The 18,903-nt window shown below is 59.8% G+C and overlaps 2 protein-coding genes across 3 annotated transcripts in view; one reads left to right on the top strand and one right to left on the bottom strand.

The window, feature by feature from the left end:
• Window positions 1–4,096, bottom strand: part of USH1C (USH1 protein network component harmonin) — a 47,654-nt gene extending 43,558 nt beyond the window's left edge. Inside the window, exon 1 of one of the 2 annotated variants that reach the window (XM_008275113.4) lies at window positions 3,930–4,096. In XM_008275113.4, coding sequence (XP_008273335.3) covers window positions 3,930–3,965 — 36 coding nt within the window. In that variant the 5' untranslated portion in view covers window positions 3,966–4,096. The remainder of the gene's footprint in view (window positions 1–3,929) is intronic. The other variant, XM_008275111.4, reaches the window with a different exon arrangement.
• A 2,104-nt stretch (window positions 4,097–6,200) lies between these two features.
• OTOG (otogelin) overlaps window positions 6,201–18,903 on the top strand; it is a 94,633-nt gene continuing 81,930 nt past the window's right edge. The window contains exons 1-15 of the mRNA XM_051833935.2: window positions 6,201–6,908; window positions 7,301–7,355; window positions 7,510–7,573; window positions 10,188–10,263; window positions 11,109–11,201; window positions 11,314–11,468; window positions 13,279–13,397; window positions 14,111–14,316; window positions 14,976–15,106; window positions 15,362–15,468; window positions 15,859–15,968; window positions 16,323–16,451; window positions 17,629–17,737; window positions 17,978–18,024; window positions 18,591–18,736. Of these exons, the coding sequence (XP_051689895.2) occupies window positions 6,812–6,908; window positions 7,301–7,355; window positions 7,510–7,573; window positions 10,188–10,263; window positions 11,109–11,201; window positions 11,314–11,468; window positions 13,279–13,397; window positions 14,111–14,316; window positions 14,976–15,106; window positions 15,362–15,468; window positions 15,859–15,968; window positions 16,323–16,451; window positions 17,629–17,737; window positions 17,978–18,024; window positions 18,591–18,736 (1,644 nt within the window). The 5' untranslated portion in view covers window positions 6,201–6,811. The remainder of the gene's footprint in view (window positions 6,909–7,300; window positions 7,356–7,509; window positions 7,574–10,187; window positions 10,264–11,108; window positions 11,202–11,313; window positions 11,469–13,278; window positions 13,398–14,110; window positions 14,317–14,975; window positions 15,107–15,361; window positions 15,469–15,858; window positions 15,969–16,322; window positions 16,452–17,628; window positions 17,738–17,977; window positions 18,025–18,590; window positions 18,737–18,903) is intronic.

Raw genomic sequence — 18,903 nt, 5'->3', positions numbered from 1 at the left:
ATTATGAGGAATGCCTGGCAGGTGTCCTAATGGTTTTCAAATACTTCGATTTTTATTTATTATTTGAAAGGTTAGAGAGACAGAGAGACAGACAGAATGGGAAAGATCTGCCATCTGCCATTTCTCTCCCTAAATGTTCACAACAGCTCGGTCTGGACCAGACTGAAGCCAGGAGTCCAGGACTCAATCCAGGTCTCCCACGGGGGTGCCAGAGACCCAACTACTTGAGCCATCACCTGCTGCCTCCCAGGATTAGCAGTGGGTGGAGCGTTGTGATACATTGGGATGTAGGCTTCCCAAGCAGTGGTTTAACTGCTTCATGAAATGCCTTCCCTCTAAGTGTTCTCAGGATACAACGAAGTGGGAATAAATGAATAGGAACCCTATACCCCCAGCAGCTGGCCATGAGCAGCCCAACATAAAAGCTGGTGGGATGGATAGATTCAGCCACAATTCATCACAAGCCTTTGCCTCGTGCATCCCCAGACAGCACTGGGCTGAATGGACTCTTGTTTTACTACCCTCCACCTTTCTTGCTTGTTTTAAATACCGCTTCATTGAAGTATGGTTGACATGTAAACAGGGTACATATTAAATATATACAACTCAATGTGTTTGGGGGTAAATGATGCTTTTGAAACCATCACACCACCAAGGCCACGGACACAGCATGCATCTTCTCCAGACGCTCTCGTCTTGCCTATGGATTGTAGCCCTGGAGCCAGCCTGGCCCCGACAGCATGCCCTCCTTCTCCTGGTTCCCCCACCTCCCTTGCTGCCCCTTCCCCACTGCCTCTCCTCCAACAGCTGGGGTGCCCGGGGCCCTGCCCAGGCTCGTCTAGCCCTCTGCACAATCTCTCCACGTGATCTCCTCAGTTGCAGGGACTCACGTATCATTTATACCCTGGGGACTTGCTGATGTGCACCTGCAGCCCCTACCTCCACCCTGCTCCCCAGTCTCCCACAGCAACCAGCCCTCCCAGCCACTCCCTGCTCCTAGGCCTAAAGGACATCTCAAACCTCAGATGTTCGAAATAGAGTTCTCTCACTCCACCCCCACCAACCTGCTCCTCTTCCCAACGCGAGGACCCAGCCTCAACACCTCTCTCTGCACAGCCAACCCATCAGCCAAGGCAGCCAGTTCCACCTCTAATGTGTCTCCTGCCCCATTCCATCTCACCTGGGCTTGAGGCCTGGACTGCTCAGGAGTCCCCCTGCCACGTTTGATCCTGACAGTCTGTTCTCTACAGAACAGCCAGGGAAACTCTTTAAAATATAGATTGGCCACTCCCTGCTGGAATAAAACCCCAAGTCCTGGCTACGACATGCCAGGGCCCCACCTCCACTTCTCCCCACTCTGTAATCTCTCCGACACACTGTCCTATCTGCCGGCCCTCAACAGGCCAAGCCTATGCTTGTCCCAGGGCCTTGCACTGGCTGCTCTCTCACCTTGGAGTGCTCTCCCACAGATAACCCCACGGCTCTTCCCCTCACTCCTGCCAAGTCTCTGCTCAGATCTCACCTCTTCAGAGAGCCCTCCTGACCACCCTGACTACCAGTCATCCTCCCTCGTCTCCCCCTCATCCCAGTTGGTTTTGTGCACAGCATGTATCACTATTTGGCACAATATTGATATTTATGGCACGCATGAATGAATGGCTAACCGGCAAACCCCCAGAAAGCAGGGGCTCCGTCTGATGTTCTCACGCATTCTACCCCACCCTCAGATGCCCGGCCTCGGGCAGAGTACACCAGAGACGCTCGTAAATGCATGATTGCTGAACACACAAGAAATACTTTTTGAGCCAATGAGTAACCAAGTTCCTGGCACACGCAGGCGCCAAGAGCAGAAGGGGACGTCTTCTGCGACGCTGGTTCTCTGGGTGAGAAAACCTTAGTGTCTGATCAAGTCGCCTCCTTGTGGCCCAAGGCTGCTCCCTGTAGCTGGGCAGGCCTTGGGGAGCCTGCACCAGCAAAGAGGTACAGGCGCCTGCTGCCCACTGGCTAACACAGCAGGCACGGGTAGGGAGCCGTGTGGTTGCAGGACACAGAGCAGCCAGCACCTGCATCCTGGCTTACTCCTTTGCTGTCTTCCCACCTCAGGGCTTGCCCAAAGCCTGAGGCCTCGCTGGTTGTGAGAGTTAACCCTGCTTCTGCCGGTGACAATGGCGGGCATTGGCCGAGGACTCCCCGAGTGCCAAGGACTACTGAAGCTCCCGACACACACGCGGATGTCACTCAGCACACGTGCTCACTTTATTGGCCAAGTATCATCATCCTCATTTCAAGGAGGCACAGACAGGTTAAGTAACGGGCTCACAGTCAAGGTCAAGGCACTTTCCATTGTAACACACTACCTTAAACAGAGTGCTACTCAGGTTACAGACCAAGCCCCGGGGTAAATTCACTCCCTTGAGGGAAGGAAGGGACATCTAGAAGGCCACCTAGAGACAGATGCAAGCTGTAAGTTTCCTCCAACAGAGCTGTGCGTCCCCATCTCTCTCGGTCACGTCACCCTCCCTCCCCACTTCCTGGTGATCCCCAAGCTGGGAGGGGAAGGCTGCTGGCTGCTGCAGTGTGGGAGGCAGCAGGGCACAAAGTCCAGGCCCAGAGGAGCCTGGGCAGGTGGTGACTCCTGCCATGCAGAGGAGCAGGGCGGGGCCCGGGGAAAACTTTCTCCAAAGCAGCAGAAGGTGGAAGGCACCAGAGAACCTGACTTTCCTTGCAGAGGCAGGGGATAGAAATTCAAGCCGGAGTCTCAGCCACGGGAGTGGGAGACTGAGCTCCTGCCCAGTGGGTTGCCCGAAACCTGCACCTGACCAGGGGCCTCCGCGGCCAAAATCTCACCTAGCACGTGCTCCCCTGGACACCTGCCGGCCCCCCACGTCCTGCTGAGCTCCCAGCTATCTACCACCCCAGGGCACAGGGTCCCGGATGCCCAAGGCCTCCACTGGGGTGATTTCTGCCGGGCTGAGCTTCCCCTCAGGGGGTCCAAACCCTGGGCCCCACATCGGTTCCCCGCCCTGGGAAGTTACTAGCGTGAGGTCTGTGGTGCAGACTGGGTGGCCTCAAGCCCTGGTGGACCCCTCACTGGTTGGCTCCCTGGGCTCCCCCAGGGGCTTATCCCTGGCCTTGCCAGCCTGGGCTCTGTCTCTCAGACCTTGGAAGGCTTGGTCTTAAGATACCATCCCTCTGGGAAGACCTGGCCCCTACATAGGGGAGCTCCAGACATGGTTGGCTTCACCCCAGACTCTGAGGCATCCTAAAGGCTGGGGGCCGGGTCTCTGGGTCTCTTTCCAGAGCTCTCTCTGGCCTCAGGGCCTCAGCAGACCCTACACAGTTCTAGAAACACCCTGGGTGGAATCCAGGCGCTTCCAGGGAGGTCTGTGGGGACCCAGGGCCACAGTGCAGCCCCTCTTTGGGGCACAGCCTGGAGGAAGTGGCTGGCCAGATCTGGCATCCCCAGTGCCCCACTTTTTTCCCCTGCAGCCTGGCCAGCACCAGCCCATGCCTTTTCTCAGGCCCTAAGAAATGCCAGTAGGCAGGGGACAAGGGCCGAGAAAGCTCCCATCTCGTGTTTGGAGCTCAAAGAGCAGAGACACACACAGTCTCCTGGTTTTCCCCCGCAGGCTCCCACGGCCCTGAGCTGGGGTGCCAGGGGGGATGCGGATTTGCCCATGGGAGGGGGACCTCGAGAGTGTCTCAGGCCAAGTCTGGAAGGAGTCCTGAGGCCAGGGAGTTCCCAGTCCCCAGAGAGCAGGAGAAAGAACACTCCCAGGAGATCACCCAAGGAGGGCTCTTCACATCCATCTCACTGGGTGTCTGATGGCAACCCTGAGGCCGGCCTAGAAAAGCCCCAGAGGGAGTGTCCCTCCCCTCCCTCTCCAGCTGGGGACTTGGGAGTCCAGGGGCCCCCACACAGCTCTCACCTTGTGCCGGAACTCCCGGGCCACTTTGCGGTCCATGGCTGGGTCGGATCGAGCCGCGTCGCTGCACACCGCACTCCTGCGGGGGCCTGGCAGCCAGGAGCTGGCCTGAGCAGCGACAGTGACCCGCGGAGCCACCCTCGGCGCGAGGGGCGGGGCCCAGGCGCGGCGGGGGCGGGGCCCGGGCGGGGCCTCCGGGAGGCGGGGGACACCTGCTCCTCGTCCCTCCCCCGAGGCCCAGGGAGCAGAAGTGCTCCTGCTTGGGGGTGGAAGCGGGGCTGATTGGTGCTGGCGTTTCTCTGGGGAGGAGTCTCCAACAGGGGTGGTTGAGGAAGGAGGAGCTCATGAAGACGCGGGGGTGGGAGATTTGGGGACTTCCTTGTGGGAGTCTCTTCCCATCGGTGCGGGGAGGGTTATCTTGTCGGTTGCCCCTGGATACGCAAGTCAAGCTCCACACGCCCTCCTGCGACTGTCACTCAGGCGCACCCCTCACCTTCAGCCCACCTGTGGCTTTCGCCAGGCGCTGGGGAAGAAATCTGTCTGATCTGTTCCTTGAAAGCCAGGTGGTCTTACTGTGGCTAGCAGGGGCCTGAACTAGTGCCCCTCCCCAAACCAAAACGGAAAGGCACTAGGCACAGACACAGCCACTGAGCTGCAGGGGCCAGGTAGGGACATCTGATTAATTATGGCTGACCTTTGCCCAGGGTCCAGACCCTCTGGCTCCTTTGATTCAATTCACACTCCTGTGTGTGCTGTTGGGTGCAGAGACCAGGCTGACCCAGGCCCGGGTGCCTGAGAGGAAAGAGGAGACTGGGAATAGATGAGACAAGTGAGTGAATGCAGAGGGGCTTGGTTCAGCTGTGTAGTTTGTGCCTGAACTTGACCCAGTGTGATCCTCTCCCACGGCAGGGGGCGGGGACAGCGCCGTCCCAACTTCATGGGGCCCCTGTGTCCCGCCCCTAATCGCTGATGTGCAAGTAGACTGTTTTCATTTGGGCTAAGTTATTGGGAGACAGACGAGCGAAATTTTCAAGGGTCCAGGGAAGATCACATAAAACCTACTCCCCTCCAACACACTTCTGTGATTCTCTGCATTTCATAAGGCTGCTTATTCCATAGTCCAGCAGAGTGGCAAGTGGTCACCTGCAGAGTGAGGAATGCAGGATTGCTACCCCATCCATGTGTGTGGCCGAAGCTCCCTTCCTGGCCCTGAGAGCAGCTTGGAGTCCTTTCCCAGGACTGCTCTTGGAGACAACCCGCCTTTGCTTATTTCTTAAACCAGTGTGTGTTTTAAGGCTTTATTTATTTATTTCAAAGTCACAGTTACAGAGACACAGAGAGAGATCTTCCATCCGCCGGTTCACTCCCCAGATGTCTGTAACAGTTGGAACTGGGCCAGGCTGAATCCAGGAGCCACCATCTTCATCCTGGTTTCCCAAATGGGTGGAATCATTACTGCAGCAGGGGCTGGACTGGAAGTGTCGCAGCCAGGACACGAACCAGTCTCCATAAGGGATGCCAGCCTCACCCACGCCACAATACCTGCCCCATTATCCAGCGTAATCTTTAAGGCATCATCCTTGGCTCTCTCCTCTTCCTGTCTGTACCTTAAGTGAGGACAGCTATGTGTGTTTCTTTTACCACTCTGGGCCTAGAACAGTGTATAAAACAAAATAGATGCTCAGCAAATTTGTTGAGTGGCTGAATGAATGAATGAATGCGCCCCAAATCCATACCCCTGCCTAGGGATCTGTTGGGCCACTCTCCTCCTCCTTCTCCTTCCTGCCATCATCTCCATAATTATCTGCAAGGCCTCACAGCTAGTTGGCCATCCTTTAGTACTGGCCAAAGTGAAAAGATTCTCAGGCCCGAATTTTTTTTTTTTTTTGGGCAGATAAGAGTTAGTGAGAGAGACAGAGAGAAAGGTCTTCCTTCTGTTGGTTCATTGCCCAAATGGCCGCCACGGGCAGAGCTACACCGATACGAAGCCAGGAGCCAGGTGCCTCCTCCTGGTCTCCCATGCAGGTGCAGGGGCCCAAGCACTTGGGCCATCCTCCACTGCCCTCCTGGGCCACAGCAGAGAGCTGGCCTCGAAGAAGAGCAACTGGAACTAGAACCTGGCGCCCATATGGGATGCCGGCGCTGCAGGCAGAGGATTAACCACGTGAGCCCTGGCGCCGGCCCCTTGGCCTGTTTTGACACTATTTGCAAGTCCTACCATTCACAAGGGTCAAGTTGTTTTTGTCCAAGAGTGGCTTTGCTGGGAGCAGTAATATGGGGATATGAGGCGCTTCCGACACTGAGTTAGCAGTTTCTGCGCTAGTGCTGGCATTCAGAGGACTGAGGCATGAGTCACTCCCAAGAGGTGCTCAGAACTCGGGGACCCAGGCAGCAGCTGTAGTGGGGAGTGGCGGAAGCACAAGGCTGAAACCCTACAGGCCTGAGTCTCGGCTGTGCTACCGCCCACTGACCACGGGTGGTGTGTCCCAGCCTCAGCAAAGGGAGAGGGCAGCCCCACACTCACAGCGGGGTCTAGGGTGTCTGCTGTCAGGGGCTCCCAGGACCCAGCTCAGGGGAGCTGCAGGCTGCACAGGTAATCTTTTTTGCCCTCCCAGGGGATTTAGGGCTGAGTGTTGTGAACCCAAGAAGGGCAAATCCCGGGCCAAGGCCAAACTTATGGTAATGAGCTGGGCAGTCCTGTGGCTCTAGCTCTGGGAGGAGCCAATCGCCTGGGAGGAGGGGCTAAGGGAGCGCTGGGCCAAGAGAACCCGAGGGTCCGGCAGCCGCCAAGTGGAGGTGTGACTCAACTTAAACCGGGGAGAGGCTCCTCGGGAGCCGGACCCCACACTCCCGCCCGTCCCCTCTGTGCCGGCCCACGAGCCCCGATGGGAGCCCCAGCGCCCACGCTCTGCTTGCTACTCACGTGCGTCTGGCTGCCCGGGACAGAGCCGGCGGGGGAGTCCCTGCAGGTGCAGCGACTTGGTGAGAGGGGGCGGGACGGAGACCGGGGGAGTGGGGCTGGATAGGGTGAAGAACGGGAGGAAAGAAAGTCTGGGAAAGGGGAGGCAGGCGGAAGGAAGGCAGGAGTGGTGGGCCTGGGACTGGAGTGGAGAGCGTCCCAAGCTGGGCGCGGAGGGGGACGGCGGGGGGGGGGGGGGACTGTCGCAAGGTGAGGAACCAGAGAGGGCTGGAACCCAAGGAGGGGAAGCAGGAGGGAAACCTTGTCAGAAACCTTGTCAGAGCAGGGAGGTGAGAAAGCCTTCGAAGCCGCAGAATTAGAGAGGTGGGGGCAGGGCTGGCCTCAGGCGGGACCGGAGGACCCCACAGAAGGGGGCATAGCTTGAGTAAGTTGTACCCCACCTGCCCCTCCGCAGCCGCCACGCTGCAGGCCCCAGCAGAGCTGCAGCCAGAGTCAGCCGGGGAGCCCAGGTGAGTCGGCGCCTGCTGTGGCTGCCCTGCCCCCAGCGGCACCATCTTTATTCCGGCCTCGGGCACAGGGGAGCCCAGGGGTCTAGGGTGTGGGGTGGGGGTTACACGGTTCCTTTCTGGCTCTCCACCCACGCCAGGCTTGTTTCTCTTCTAGTGGCAGCCACCAGGAGGGGGCCGTCTCCCTAGGGGTCGCGGCAACAGCAGCCATGGGAAGCCAGGTAAGGGGCGGCCTGGGAAAGGCGGGCTTCGCTGGCCTGGGGGCTTGTCTCTGTCTCGGCCTGAGGCCAGCAAAGAACTCTGGAGGCTGGGGCGCCTCCACCGGGAGGAAGTCCAAGGTGTAACTGAAATGGGGACCGGTGTGTCTGAAGTGTGCACGGTTCCCAAACACTTCTATTCCCACTTACCTAACTTTGTGGGGCCCTATAGCCAGCTTTCTTTCTTTCTTTTTTTTTTTTTAAGATGGCTAATCCCCGCAGGTGCAAGGAGGAAGGTGAGGGTTTAGACAGTGGCCTTCTCCTTCCCAAAGCCCGCCACCCTGGGGTAGACCCCTCACCGCTAAGTGGCGTCCCAACAGTGCTGCTCTGGGAGGCCAGGCCGAAACTGGGCCACCTGCAGAGCCCTGAGCTGCCTTCCTGTAGCCCGCTCACCCAGGATCCTGCGCCCTGGGGAGAGGTCTGGCAGTTTTTGTTCTCTCTCCCTTTGCCAAACTCCGTTGATCTCTGACTCAGGTGCCATGGTTCTTTGTTTAGTGCTGGACTGCTTTTGTTCCTTACTGCAGCCCACCTGGGGTCCCCCACAGCAGCTCGAGCCTCAGCTCAGGTGCCGCTGCCCCAGCCCTCGCTCTCGTAGCCTCTTGTGCCAGCAGGTGGTGAGCATCATTTGTAACAGCAAAGCATGAGTCCCCAGCACCTGTTATTTGGGAAGGCCCGAGGTGGGGTGGGGTGGGGGTGGGGGGGACTGGGCCTGCTGCTTCTCTAACATGGATTTTACTTCCCACGTGCCCACTTTCCCGGGGCTCCAAGCTTTAGAATCCCACTCGCATACAGTTTGAGAAAAGCAGTGTGGCTCTTCTTTTTACAGGCAGGGAAATTGAGGTAGGTGGATGACTGCCTCAGCGGGCAGGTGCACCGAGGTCTCCTGGGGAGCTAGGCCCATCCCCCTGCACCAGGAGTGCCCCCACAGGAGTCCAAGAACCCCTTCCCTCCTCGCCGCTCTCCGGGGCAGATTCCCCCCTTTTTCTCTGAGGAGGGGTCACAAGCCGGTGGACCAGGCTTCTCCCATTCCTCCTTTGAGTGATAAGGAGTTAGGATGGTCTTCCTCTAGGGCAACAGGGCAGAGGCCCACAGCCCAGGGCCACAAGAGGGTTCCTGTTTGGGAAGGGAGTAGGCAGGATCCAGACCAGCAACTGGCCAACGTTCACTTCAACCCCTCCCCACCCCCACAGAACTCAGCCATCCCCAGAGAACTGATGGTGTAGACCAGAGGGTCTGTGAACTTGGAAGGGGGAAAAACGTTTTTGCAAATCTCAATTGAATGACATTTAGGCATGCATTCAAATATTACTATAGGTTCTACCCGTAAGATGAGCAGTCTGTCAATCACAGAGGTTTTCCTGGCATCTGCAAGCTACTGCTGTCTCTAGATACTATTTATGCTCATCACTGAGATAGAACCTGCTACTGGGTCTTGTTAATGTGTTCATCAGAGGCACAAATATCCTCAGAATATTCGTTCATGATATGGAGTCTCAGACCACATCTGGAGTGGGGTGGGGTGAGGAGCAGGGGCCCGAGGAGGACAAGGCGTCTGGGCTCCCTGTGGCTGTGGGAGGATGCACTGATTATTTTTCCCATCCCTGCCCCACCTTCTCACTTCCGGTGGCCTCTGGGGGCCCCCTAAGATCGATGGCCGCCCTGCTGGGGGGGCCTGACTCCAAGGGCTGAGCCTGCATTGCTGGGTGAGGACGTGGATAGCTGGCACGTCCTGGGCTATGACTGCCCAGGGAGTCAGATGGACAGACCAGGGGTGGGCAGAGAGCTGGGGTCTGCAACAGGGAGTCAGGGTTCCGAGGAAGATGTGGGGGACAGACGGCCGCAGGGTGGCCCGTGACTTGGTGGCTGTGAATCATTAAGAGCATGGCTCCACGGGGCAGGGACTGTGTCCTGTGCATTGTACCCAGCTGGCAGGTTAGGCCCCCCCGGGCATCTGGCCGGGTGGTGACTGAGCGCCCACGAGGTTCAGGACAGGTTGTGTGTGGAGAGACCAGATGCCCGCAATTCTGTTTGCAGGGCAGGGTTTGCTAGCCGCGTTCTGCCTGCCCACCCGCCTACCCGCCTGCTCCACACACCCTGGCTTTGCAGCTGAGCTCTGGGGACAGAGAGTGGTGAGGTGGGAGGTACGGCTTGCGCTGTTGCTGGGAGAGCCCAGAGGAAGGTTGAGGGTGGCCTGGGGCGAGGGGCTGCTTTTCTGGGCTCCGCCTCAGGTTTGGCCTCCAGACAAGGGGCTTTTGTGCAGGGCTGTGGCGAACACAATGGTTTGCTGGGGAAGGAGGGAGGGGGAGGACAAGGCCAGGAGGGGCAAGGCAGATGTTTAGGCCTTGGGCTCACTGGCTTGCGGCACAGACGCCACCTTGCAGGAAAAATGCCTGGTCCAGAACATTCCCTGTACCTCTCTGGGAGGAGTAGCGGTGGGGTGGCAGTGGTGGCGGGGGCTCCCTCGGTGCAGTGCAGGTGATGAACAGGAAGAGCTGGGACCTCCAGGAGGGCCGCCCAGGAGTCGTCCCGAGGGCAGCCCTTGACCAGGTCCTCCTCCCCCTCCTCCCGTCCCTGAAAGGAAGCTGGAGCCCTGGACTCCTTGGCCATGTCTTCCTGGGAGAGGCGGCTGCATCGCGCCAAGTGCGCTCCGTCTTGTAAGTGGCACCGTCCCAGGGGCCTCCTGGGGCCTCTTCTCCCTGCTCGGAGTCTCTGCTCTCCCCAGCCCTGGCCCCCAGTGCTGCTCTGCGCTCCCTTTCCTGCCCGAGGCGAGCTTCCTGCGGAAGTCCTGTCGTAGGAGCGTGGCCCAGGCCTCCCCCTCCCCCTGCGTGAGGCCAGCTAGGGGTCCACCCTCCGCCTCCCCCGGCTTCAGGGGCCTCTTCAGCCTGTCCACTCTTCTGTAGCCACCCCTCTCCTTTCCTGTGGCCCCGGCCTCCTTCCCCTCACTCACCCTGTGTCTGTGTCCACCCGTGTCCGTGGTCTCCACCCTCCCCTGTCCCGAGTCCTCAGCCTCCCCTAGCACACCACAGCCCCTTCATTCCCCACACCCTGCTGTTTCCTTTCACCTGAGACCATTTGTGCTGCTGTGTCTCCCAGAACTTGCACAAGGTTCTCCCCCCACCCTGCCTTTGGTTGCACTTGGGCCCGCACCCCAGAGCCTGTGGTGTAGTGAGGGAGTGTAGGACATGGAGAGCCCTGGGCAGCCCCTACTCAGCCTGCAGCTCTGGATTCAGCTGGACCTGCTGGGCCTGCCAGCCAGGCTCTGGGCTCAGGGGACTGAGGGCCAGGTGGGCCGGCCTGGGTCCACTGTGCACACTGGAGGCAGAAACTGCAAGACTCTGCCCCACCCCACGCCCTATCTGCCTGGCAGTGGCCTGAAGCAGCCACTCGTACCCCACTCGCACTGGCTGCCTGTGATGGGGGCCGTGGAGAGGGCCCGGTAGGACAGAGGGGCAGCCTTACTGGCCTCTGCTGGGGAGATGCCTCTGTGTCCCCGTGCCAGACATGTTCTCCTGCTTCAACGGGGGCGAGTGTGTGCACCCAGCCTTCTGCGACTGCAGACGCTTCAACGCCACCGGCCCGCGCTGCCAGATGGGTGAGTGTGGGCTTGTCCACCTGGCAGGGGCCGGGATGCAGGGACACGGGGCGGGGCCTCCAGCCGCATCACTGCAGCCACCCAGGGACGCTCACGCTCTCCCCTGCTGCAGTGTACAACGCCGGCCCTGAGCGGGACAGCATCTGCCGGGCGTGGGGGCAGAACCACGTGGAGACATTTGACGGCCTCTACTACTACCTCTCGGGGAAGGGCAGCTACACGCTGGTGGGGCGCCACGAGCCCGAGGGGCAGAGCTTCTCCATCCAGGTGAGCCCTCCACTGCCCTGCCCTGACCCCAGGTCCAGGCCTGGGCTCTGCGTGTCACCGTTAGCAGGGCAGGCACTTGCTGTCCCTATCCACACCCTGGCTCCTGCCCAGGGACCCTGCACTTCTCGAAGGAGCCAAGGGCTCCTCGGGCTGTGCTCACCTGCTTGCTGCCGATTACCCCTGGCTGCTCATTCAGTCACTCGTTCATCCGGTACAAGGATTTATTATGTGCCGACTGTGCTCTTCTCGGCCCGAGGGTTGGCGGATAAGGGGCCCTGAGGCCAGCACCCCAGAGGTGGCCTTTGGCCTTATGGAGCTCGCAGTTTAGTGGAGAAGAAACCCAGTGAATTATTTCAATTGTGATTTGGTGCCAGCAAGGAGAAATGCCAGATGCTAAAAGAGCACGCCACGGAAACCGGCCCTCGTTGATTGGGAAGAGTGGTGATCGGGGAAGGCTTCCTGGAGGGCGTGACAGTTAACTTGGACCTGAAGAAAGAACTGGAGTTAGCTGAGTGACGAGTACAGGGGCGGGGGGGGGGGGGGGGATGGGACCATTCTAGGAAAGGGGAACAGTCTGTGGGTGCTCAGGCCTGAGGTAAAGTGGGCAGTGGGGGGCGTGGAGCCACCGCCTCCAGAAGCCTTTCCCCATGGCCTCCCTTCCTGAGCTGACCAGGAGCACCTGTCCGTAGCGGAGGTTGCACATCGTGATGTGTCACCACCTTTCTCCTGCAAACCTCTGCTCTGGCTTGCTTTCCTCTCGCAGGCGTCCGCTTTCCAGGCCAGGGGCCAGGTCTTTTTGAGCGGTGTTTTCAGTATGTGGATTCGTGCTAAACGCATGAGTACGTGGGTGACCTCCCTGTGCCACAAACCGACGGACACACTGACCACATGTGTGGGGTGGGGGACCACCCTCCAGTGCAGGCCGATGCACATGCACCCGGAGGAGAGTCTGGGGTGGGGGGAGCCGCATAAGAATGTCTTACATAGTAATAGGGCTAAGCACTATTTTATAAAACTTATTTATAATTTATTTTGTTTATATATTGTCTGTCTTACTGGGGGTCATGGACAAAGAAGCTTGCAAAACATTTCTTGCCGGCCTGGGGTGTCTGGCAGATCCCACATGGAGCTGTGGGGCTCCAGCCCCTCACCTGTGTGTCGGGGCAGGCTCCTTCCCAGGGAGGGCTTCCAGGAACGGCGGGCAGGCAGGCAGGCAGGCAGGCAGCGTTAGGCCTCCTCCTCAGGTGCTGGGCATCTGTCCACTCTGCCTTTGAAGGATGGGTGTGTGGCTGTGTGTGCGGGGGTGGTCTTGGCCCTGCCTGCCAGGGGTGTGGGGTGAGATCGCCTGTAGTGTGTGCATGGAGCATGCCGCAGAGTGCATTGTGGAGTGTGTGTGCGTGCGCGTGTGCGTGCGCACACGTGCTGTAGGAGTGTGGGCTGGGTGGGTGTGTCCTTCAGCCTTCACTCAGTGGGATAAGGAGACCAGAAATAGGGGAGCAGCACAAGGGACTGGAAGGAGCCCTGGGAGCTAAGCCACACAGGCCGTGCTTAGGACCAGCTCTGTCACTTCCTTAGCTGTGTATGCGGCTAAGGCACACGTCACCTCCCTGCACATCCACTGCCACCTCTCTGAAATGCCGTCATGGCTCTCGTCCCCCTTTCCCTGTGCTGCTGTGGGAACCGGGGTGTTCACAGAAGAAGGGTGCTTGGCACGCAGGGGTGGGCAGCCAGCCTTGGTGCAAGCGCACAGGCTGGGACATTCCTGCAGGCTGGTGACGGGCACCTGTCACTGGCCTCTGAACCCCCTCAGGTGCACAACGACCCGCAGTGCGGCCCCTCCCCGTACGCCTGCTCCAGATCTGTGAGCCTCTTCCTCGCGGGTGAGCAGGAGATCCGCTTGGCCAAGGAGGTCACCCACGGAGGCATGAGGTATCCCTGACAACGGTGCCCCTCTCCCTGATGCTGGGGGTAGAGCACAGGGGCTCTTCTGCCCTGGTCAAGCCTGGGGAGATTGGCCCTGGGGGATAAACAGCAGTTCCACCATGGGGGCGGAAGCAGACTGGCAGGTGAGCTGGGTGTGCTGGCCGAGCTTCTGCACCCCCAGACCCTGCAGCTTTCCAGTTTACTGATCAACTGGGCTCACTGTTTGTCTTCCACAATTGTATACCAATCATCCCAATTGGATCACTGACCCTGCTTTCTGATGATGTAGCGGCAGTTTGAGTGACAGATACCCCTCTGGGCTGGTGGGCACCGTAGGGATGGGCTTTTTTTTTTTTTTCCCTCCATGTCATTAAGGTGCATTCCATATCTGGGTGCCTGGGTCCAAGTATTGCTTCATTCCTGATTCCGCCTTGCTGCTAATGTGCACCCTGGGATAGCTCAAGTGCTTATGTCCGTGTCAGCCATGTGGGTGGCCTGGATTATACTCCCGATTCCCAGTTTTGGCTTGGCCCCCACTCAGCCATTACTCGCATTTGGGGTGTGAACCAGCTCTGGAGGCGAAAAAATCCCTCTCTTGGGAGTACTTCCAGGCACTTGGGAATTCAGAGGGGAGCTCAGATCACGGGGTAGCTGGTCCCTGGCTGAAGGGTCTGGGCCCTACAGAGATGGCATGGACTCTCTGGAGCTGTGCACCACAGAGTCCAACTGCCACTGGTACTGGAGAGCATGCGCCTGCAGCGCCTGGCGGGCTATGTCCTGGTGCATCAGCGGTCAGCCTTCACGCTCGCCTGGGATGGCGCCTCGGCTGTCTACATCAAGATGAGCCCCGAGTTCCTGGGCTGGACCCACGGCCTGTGTGGGAACAACAATGCTGACCCCCAGGATGACCTGGTGACCAGCTATGGTGAGGCACGGTGTGGGAGCCTCTGACAGGGTTTGGACAGGCTGGGAGAGGCTGGAGGAGATGGGGGGAGCAGAGCTCTGGAGTCACGGTCGCACTGTTAAAGACCCAGTGGTAGGCCAGGGCCCCTTCCAAACCACTGTGACCTGTTGCCTGTTCTGTAAAATGGTCTTAGTGGAAGGAATGATTTAAAGAGTCATTGTAATGAGAGTTCCTACAAGGATGTGTTCAGTTGCAATGTGCACTTTTCCAGGTAGGATTGGCCCTGGGGTGGGTGCAGGGGAGGAAGCCAGGGTCCAGAGAGATCCAGGAGGAGAAAGGGCCTAGCCAGGGCTACAGGTAACTGCGTAGGAGTGAACACATGGAAAGGTGAAGGGCTCAGGGTCTAATCGCATCCCTTGCGACACTCGTGTTGGGGAGGGGCGTTCGCTGTGGCTGGGGAAACAGCCCCAGGGAGGCACAGGAACTTGCTCAGGCTCTCCCTCCTCCGCTCCCCTCCACCTGCACAGTGCCGTCTTCTCTGAAGCCGGCGCAGCTCGAAGGTGACGACCAGACAGCGTTGACAGGAGGCTGGCTGAGCGGGGAGCGCTCATTAGGGCAGGTGCTCAGGAGCCAGGCTCTTGGCTACTGTGCCGCCCTGAGCGTGCTGCCATTCCCTGCAGGGAAGCTGACGGACGATGTGGCAGAGTTTGTGCACAGCTGGCAGCAGCAGGCTCCCAACCAGCCCCCAGGCCCCACGACCTCCTCCCCGCCCCGCCCTCCATGCCTGCAGCAGAGCCCGGGAGCCATGCAGGTCAGGACCCCAGGGAAGGTCCCTCACCTCCCAGCCCCTACTCATGCCTGGTTCGCCTCGGTTCCCCGTCCAACTTTAGGAAAGTTACCGTGGGGGCCCAGGATGGCTGCTGCCTGTGGCCCCTTCCCTCTCCTCTCTACCCCTCTCCCCATCTCCCTGGAGCCCAGGTTGGGGACCCCATATGAGGCTGGTGAGCTCTGAGGGCTCTGGTGGCCCTGCCGGTTTCTTAGCCCTCGGTTCTGGCCCTTGCCCCAGGGCGTGTATGAGCGGTGCGAGGCGCTGCTGCGGCCCCCGTTTGACGCTTGCCACGCCTACGTCAGCCCTCTGCCCTTCACGGCCAGCTGTACCAGCGATCTCTGCCAGTGAGTGGGCAGCGGGGCGTGGGTGAGGCGGGAGGGGGCGCTGTGGGGGAACCCATCCCATCCCAGAGTGAGGACTCAGCACGTGAGCCCCCAAGCCTGATGGCCCCAGGTCCCCAGAGAGCGGCTTCCCGAAGCTCTGAAGTTGGTATCTGCCCTGGGTGGGACGGAGTCTCCTCATTCAGCCAGGGGACTGCCCTCTGGTGGCATGGCAAGGCAGTGGCGGTGCTGGGTCTAGAAGCCAGGCTTCCTGTCTCACGTCTAGGGCTCTGCCTCCCTTCCTGGCTCCCTTTCCCAGCTGGGTGTGGAGGAAGGGTGCTGGGAAGCCCTAGCAGCCTCCAAGGATGCTGCTTGGGCCGTGTTCCAATGCGACCCTCAATTTTCCCTGCACAGATCTGTGGGTGATGAAGCCACGTGGTGCCGGGCACTGGCAGAGTATGCCCGGGCGTGTGCCCAGGCGGGCCGGCCCTTGCAGGGCTGGAGGACCCAGCTCCGGCAATGCAGTAGGTGTACACGGGTGGGGGGGGGGGCGGGCAGACAAGCTCTGGCCTGGGGCTGTGGGTGGCATCCTCTGACCCCAGCATCCTGTCCTGCTCAGAATCACTCACGTTGGAGCTATGCTCCCTGAGGTGCCATCCCTAAGTGGCAGATGGCAATGCTGAGGCCGAGTGGGAGGAAGTGGCTTGGGGCCACACAGTGAGGAAGGTGGCTGTCAGAGCCCCCCCAGGCCCTTGCCAATTTCCTGGGTCCTCAGTGCTTGCTTGGGGACCAGCGGTTCAGGAAGATCAGAGCCTGGGCTAGGGGCTGGGTCCTGGTAGAGCTGACAGAACACAAGCTCCACTCCCCCCACCCCCAAGCTGTGCACTGTAAGGAGAAGGAATTTACCTACAACGAGTGCATCGCCTGCTGCCCCGCCTCCTGCCAGCCCCGGGCGTCCTGCGTGGACAGCGAGATTGCCTGCGTGGACGGCTGCTACTGCCCCAACGGTATGCTGGGGGTGGGAGTGGGAGCCTGGCAGCGGCTGCTTGGCTGGGCTCATGTGGGTGTGATGAAGCAGGCTACTCGGAGGATGCCTGTTGGTGGAATGAATGAATGAAGTGGCAAACAAGCAGTAGGTGAAGAAATGTACAGGTGGCTGGAGGGAGGAGGGATGGGGCAGAACTGTGGCCTCCGAGAGGCTCTCGGGAGCTCTGGTTTTCTCAGGACAGAGCTTTTTATGGTGCGTGGAGGACAGGGCCTGTGGGCATTCATTTCTGCACAAGGTCCTTCCTCTGCACATACTTCCCCAGCGTCTAACCTTGCAGCACAGCTATGGTGTGCAACTCACTTGGCCGGGTGGAGGGTTGAGATGAAAATATATAGGCCGGAGCCGTGGCTCAATAGGCTAATCCTCCGCCTTGCGGCGCTGGAACACCGGGTTCTAGTCCCGGTCAGGGCGCCGGATTCTGTCCCGGTTGCCCTTCTTCCAGGCCAGCTCTCTGCTGTGGCCAGGGAGTGCAGTGGAGGATGGCCCAAGCGCTTGGGCCCTGCACCCCATGGGAGACCAGGAGAAGCACCTGGCTCCTGCCATCGGATCAGCGCGGTGCGCCAGCCACAGAGCGCTGGCCACGGTGGCCATTGGAGAGTGAACCAACGGCAAAGGAAGACCTTTCTCTCTGTCTCTCTCTCTCACTGTCCACTCTGCCTGTCAAAAAAAAAAAAAAGCTTAAAAAATATATAAAGATACAGGCATTGCCTCTGGGGATCAGAATCTGGTTTCAGGGATCAGGCAGACATAGGACTCTGGTTTAAGGCATGATGTGGTAAAAGTCAGCCTGGGGATTTAGCCGAGAGGAGTCAGTAGGGGGAGAAGTTGTCAGGGAAGGCTTCCTGGAGGAGGTGTATTGCTTAGATACAGAGGTAGGCTTTTGAGAGGCGATGTGGAGAAGCTAGTTAGTGTGCAGTGTGCATGTTGGGGGCGTGGATGGTCGTCCGCGTGAGGGTCTGCAGGTGGGATTATCTGCCTGGCCAGAGCCTGGGTTTTACAGAGGAGAAAGTCTAAAAGATGCTTGGAGGTGGAAGAGCTTGGATGAGGGGATCTTTATCGCTGGCCCCGGGGAGCCGCAGGTGGTTTGTGAACAGGAAGGAGAGATGGAGTTGAGTGGGTACCTGCTGTCACCTTAGGGCTGATCTTTGAGGACGGAGGCTGCGTGGCACCAGCTGAGTGTCCCTGTGAGTTCCATGGCACCCTGCACCCACCTGGCGCCGTGGTGAAGGAAGACTGCAACACCTGGTCTGTGCCCAGTGCGGGGGCGGCGAGGGGTGCCGCTGCCGGGGCTGCCCCTATGCGGCTGGGAGCCCTGATGGTGCAGGGCCACCCGCCCACACTCCGGAATCCCAGGGACCCATTAGGTCCAGTCTGGTGGGGAGATCTCCACCCATTCTAGAGACAGGAACACCGTGGGCCCCACGATCTCCCACACCCAGCTCTGGCCTGGAGGGGTCACCCCTGCCTCCCGGGTCTCCATTTCAGCACGTGCACCGCGGGCAAGTGGGTGTGTAGCACAGCTGTCTGCCCAGGTATGTCTGAGCCCCACTGTGGGTGCTTGATTGGGGGCGGGGGCGCTCCGGGGGCCAGGGGGATGGGGGTGAGGGAGTCCCTCGGCTCCACAGGCTAAGCCTGACTGACTGCTGGATTACCCCAGCTGCTGCTGCCACCAGGGGTTTTACAGAGTCCGGTGTAGCTCTGCGTAGGGCGGGCACTTGGTGATCGTGCGTCTGTGAGTGGAGACTGAGATCCAGGGCCTGGCATGTGGGCCCTGGGCTGGGAAGGGTTTTACGCAGGGCCCTGCGTGGCCGCAGACCCTCCTGAGCTTGTGGGGGACGTGCACTGAGACTGGTCCCCAAGCTCAAGGCCTGCTCTTCCTGCGGAGGGAGATGCCTGGGGCAGGGCTGTGCCTCCCAGATGGGTCCCCGGGGCAGGAGTGTCAGCCCGTTGAGCAGGGCGCTTAGAGCAAAGGCGCCTCACACTGCTCCAGTTCCCATGATGCACACCTCCGGGTGCAGGACCCTCGAGGGCGGGGACAGTTCCTGGGGTGGGGGTGGGGGGCTGCACCCCTGGGTCAGTGGCCTTCTCTGCCCCTCAGCCGAGTGCTCGGTGACTGGTGACATCCACTTCACCACCTTCGATGGCCGCCGGTACACGTTCCCCGCCACGTGCCAGTACATCCTGGCCAAGAGCCGCTCCTCCGGAACCTTCACAGTGACGCTGCAGAACGCCCCGTGTGGCCTGGTAAGGGCTGGCGACCCCCCGGCCCACTGCCCCTGCTGGTCTGGTGGACTCAGGACCCCAGGTCTTTCCATGGCCTATCTGCTGCTGCTTCTCATTGGGCAGAGCCATGGGCAAGAGACTGGGGTGTGGCTCACTCTACTGGCTGGGAGTCCGCTCCCTTTCTCCGG

Source organism: Oryctolagus cuniculus, chromosome 1 (assembly GCF_964237555.1).
Source record: "Oryctolagus cuniculus chromosome 1, mOryCun1.1, whole genome shotgun sequence".
In the NCBI taxonomy this organism is placed as follows: Eukaryota; Metazoa; Chordata; class Mammalia; order Lagomorpha; family Leporidae; genus Oryctolagus; species Oryctolagus cuniculus.
This window is presented reverse-complemented; position numbering and strand designations above follow the sequence as displayed.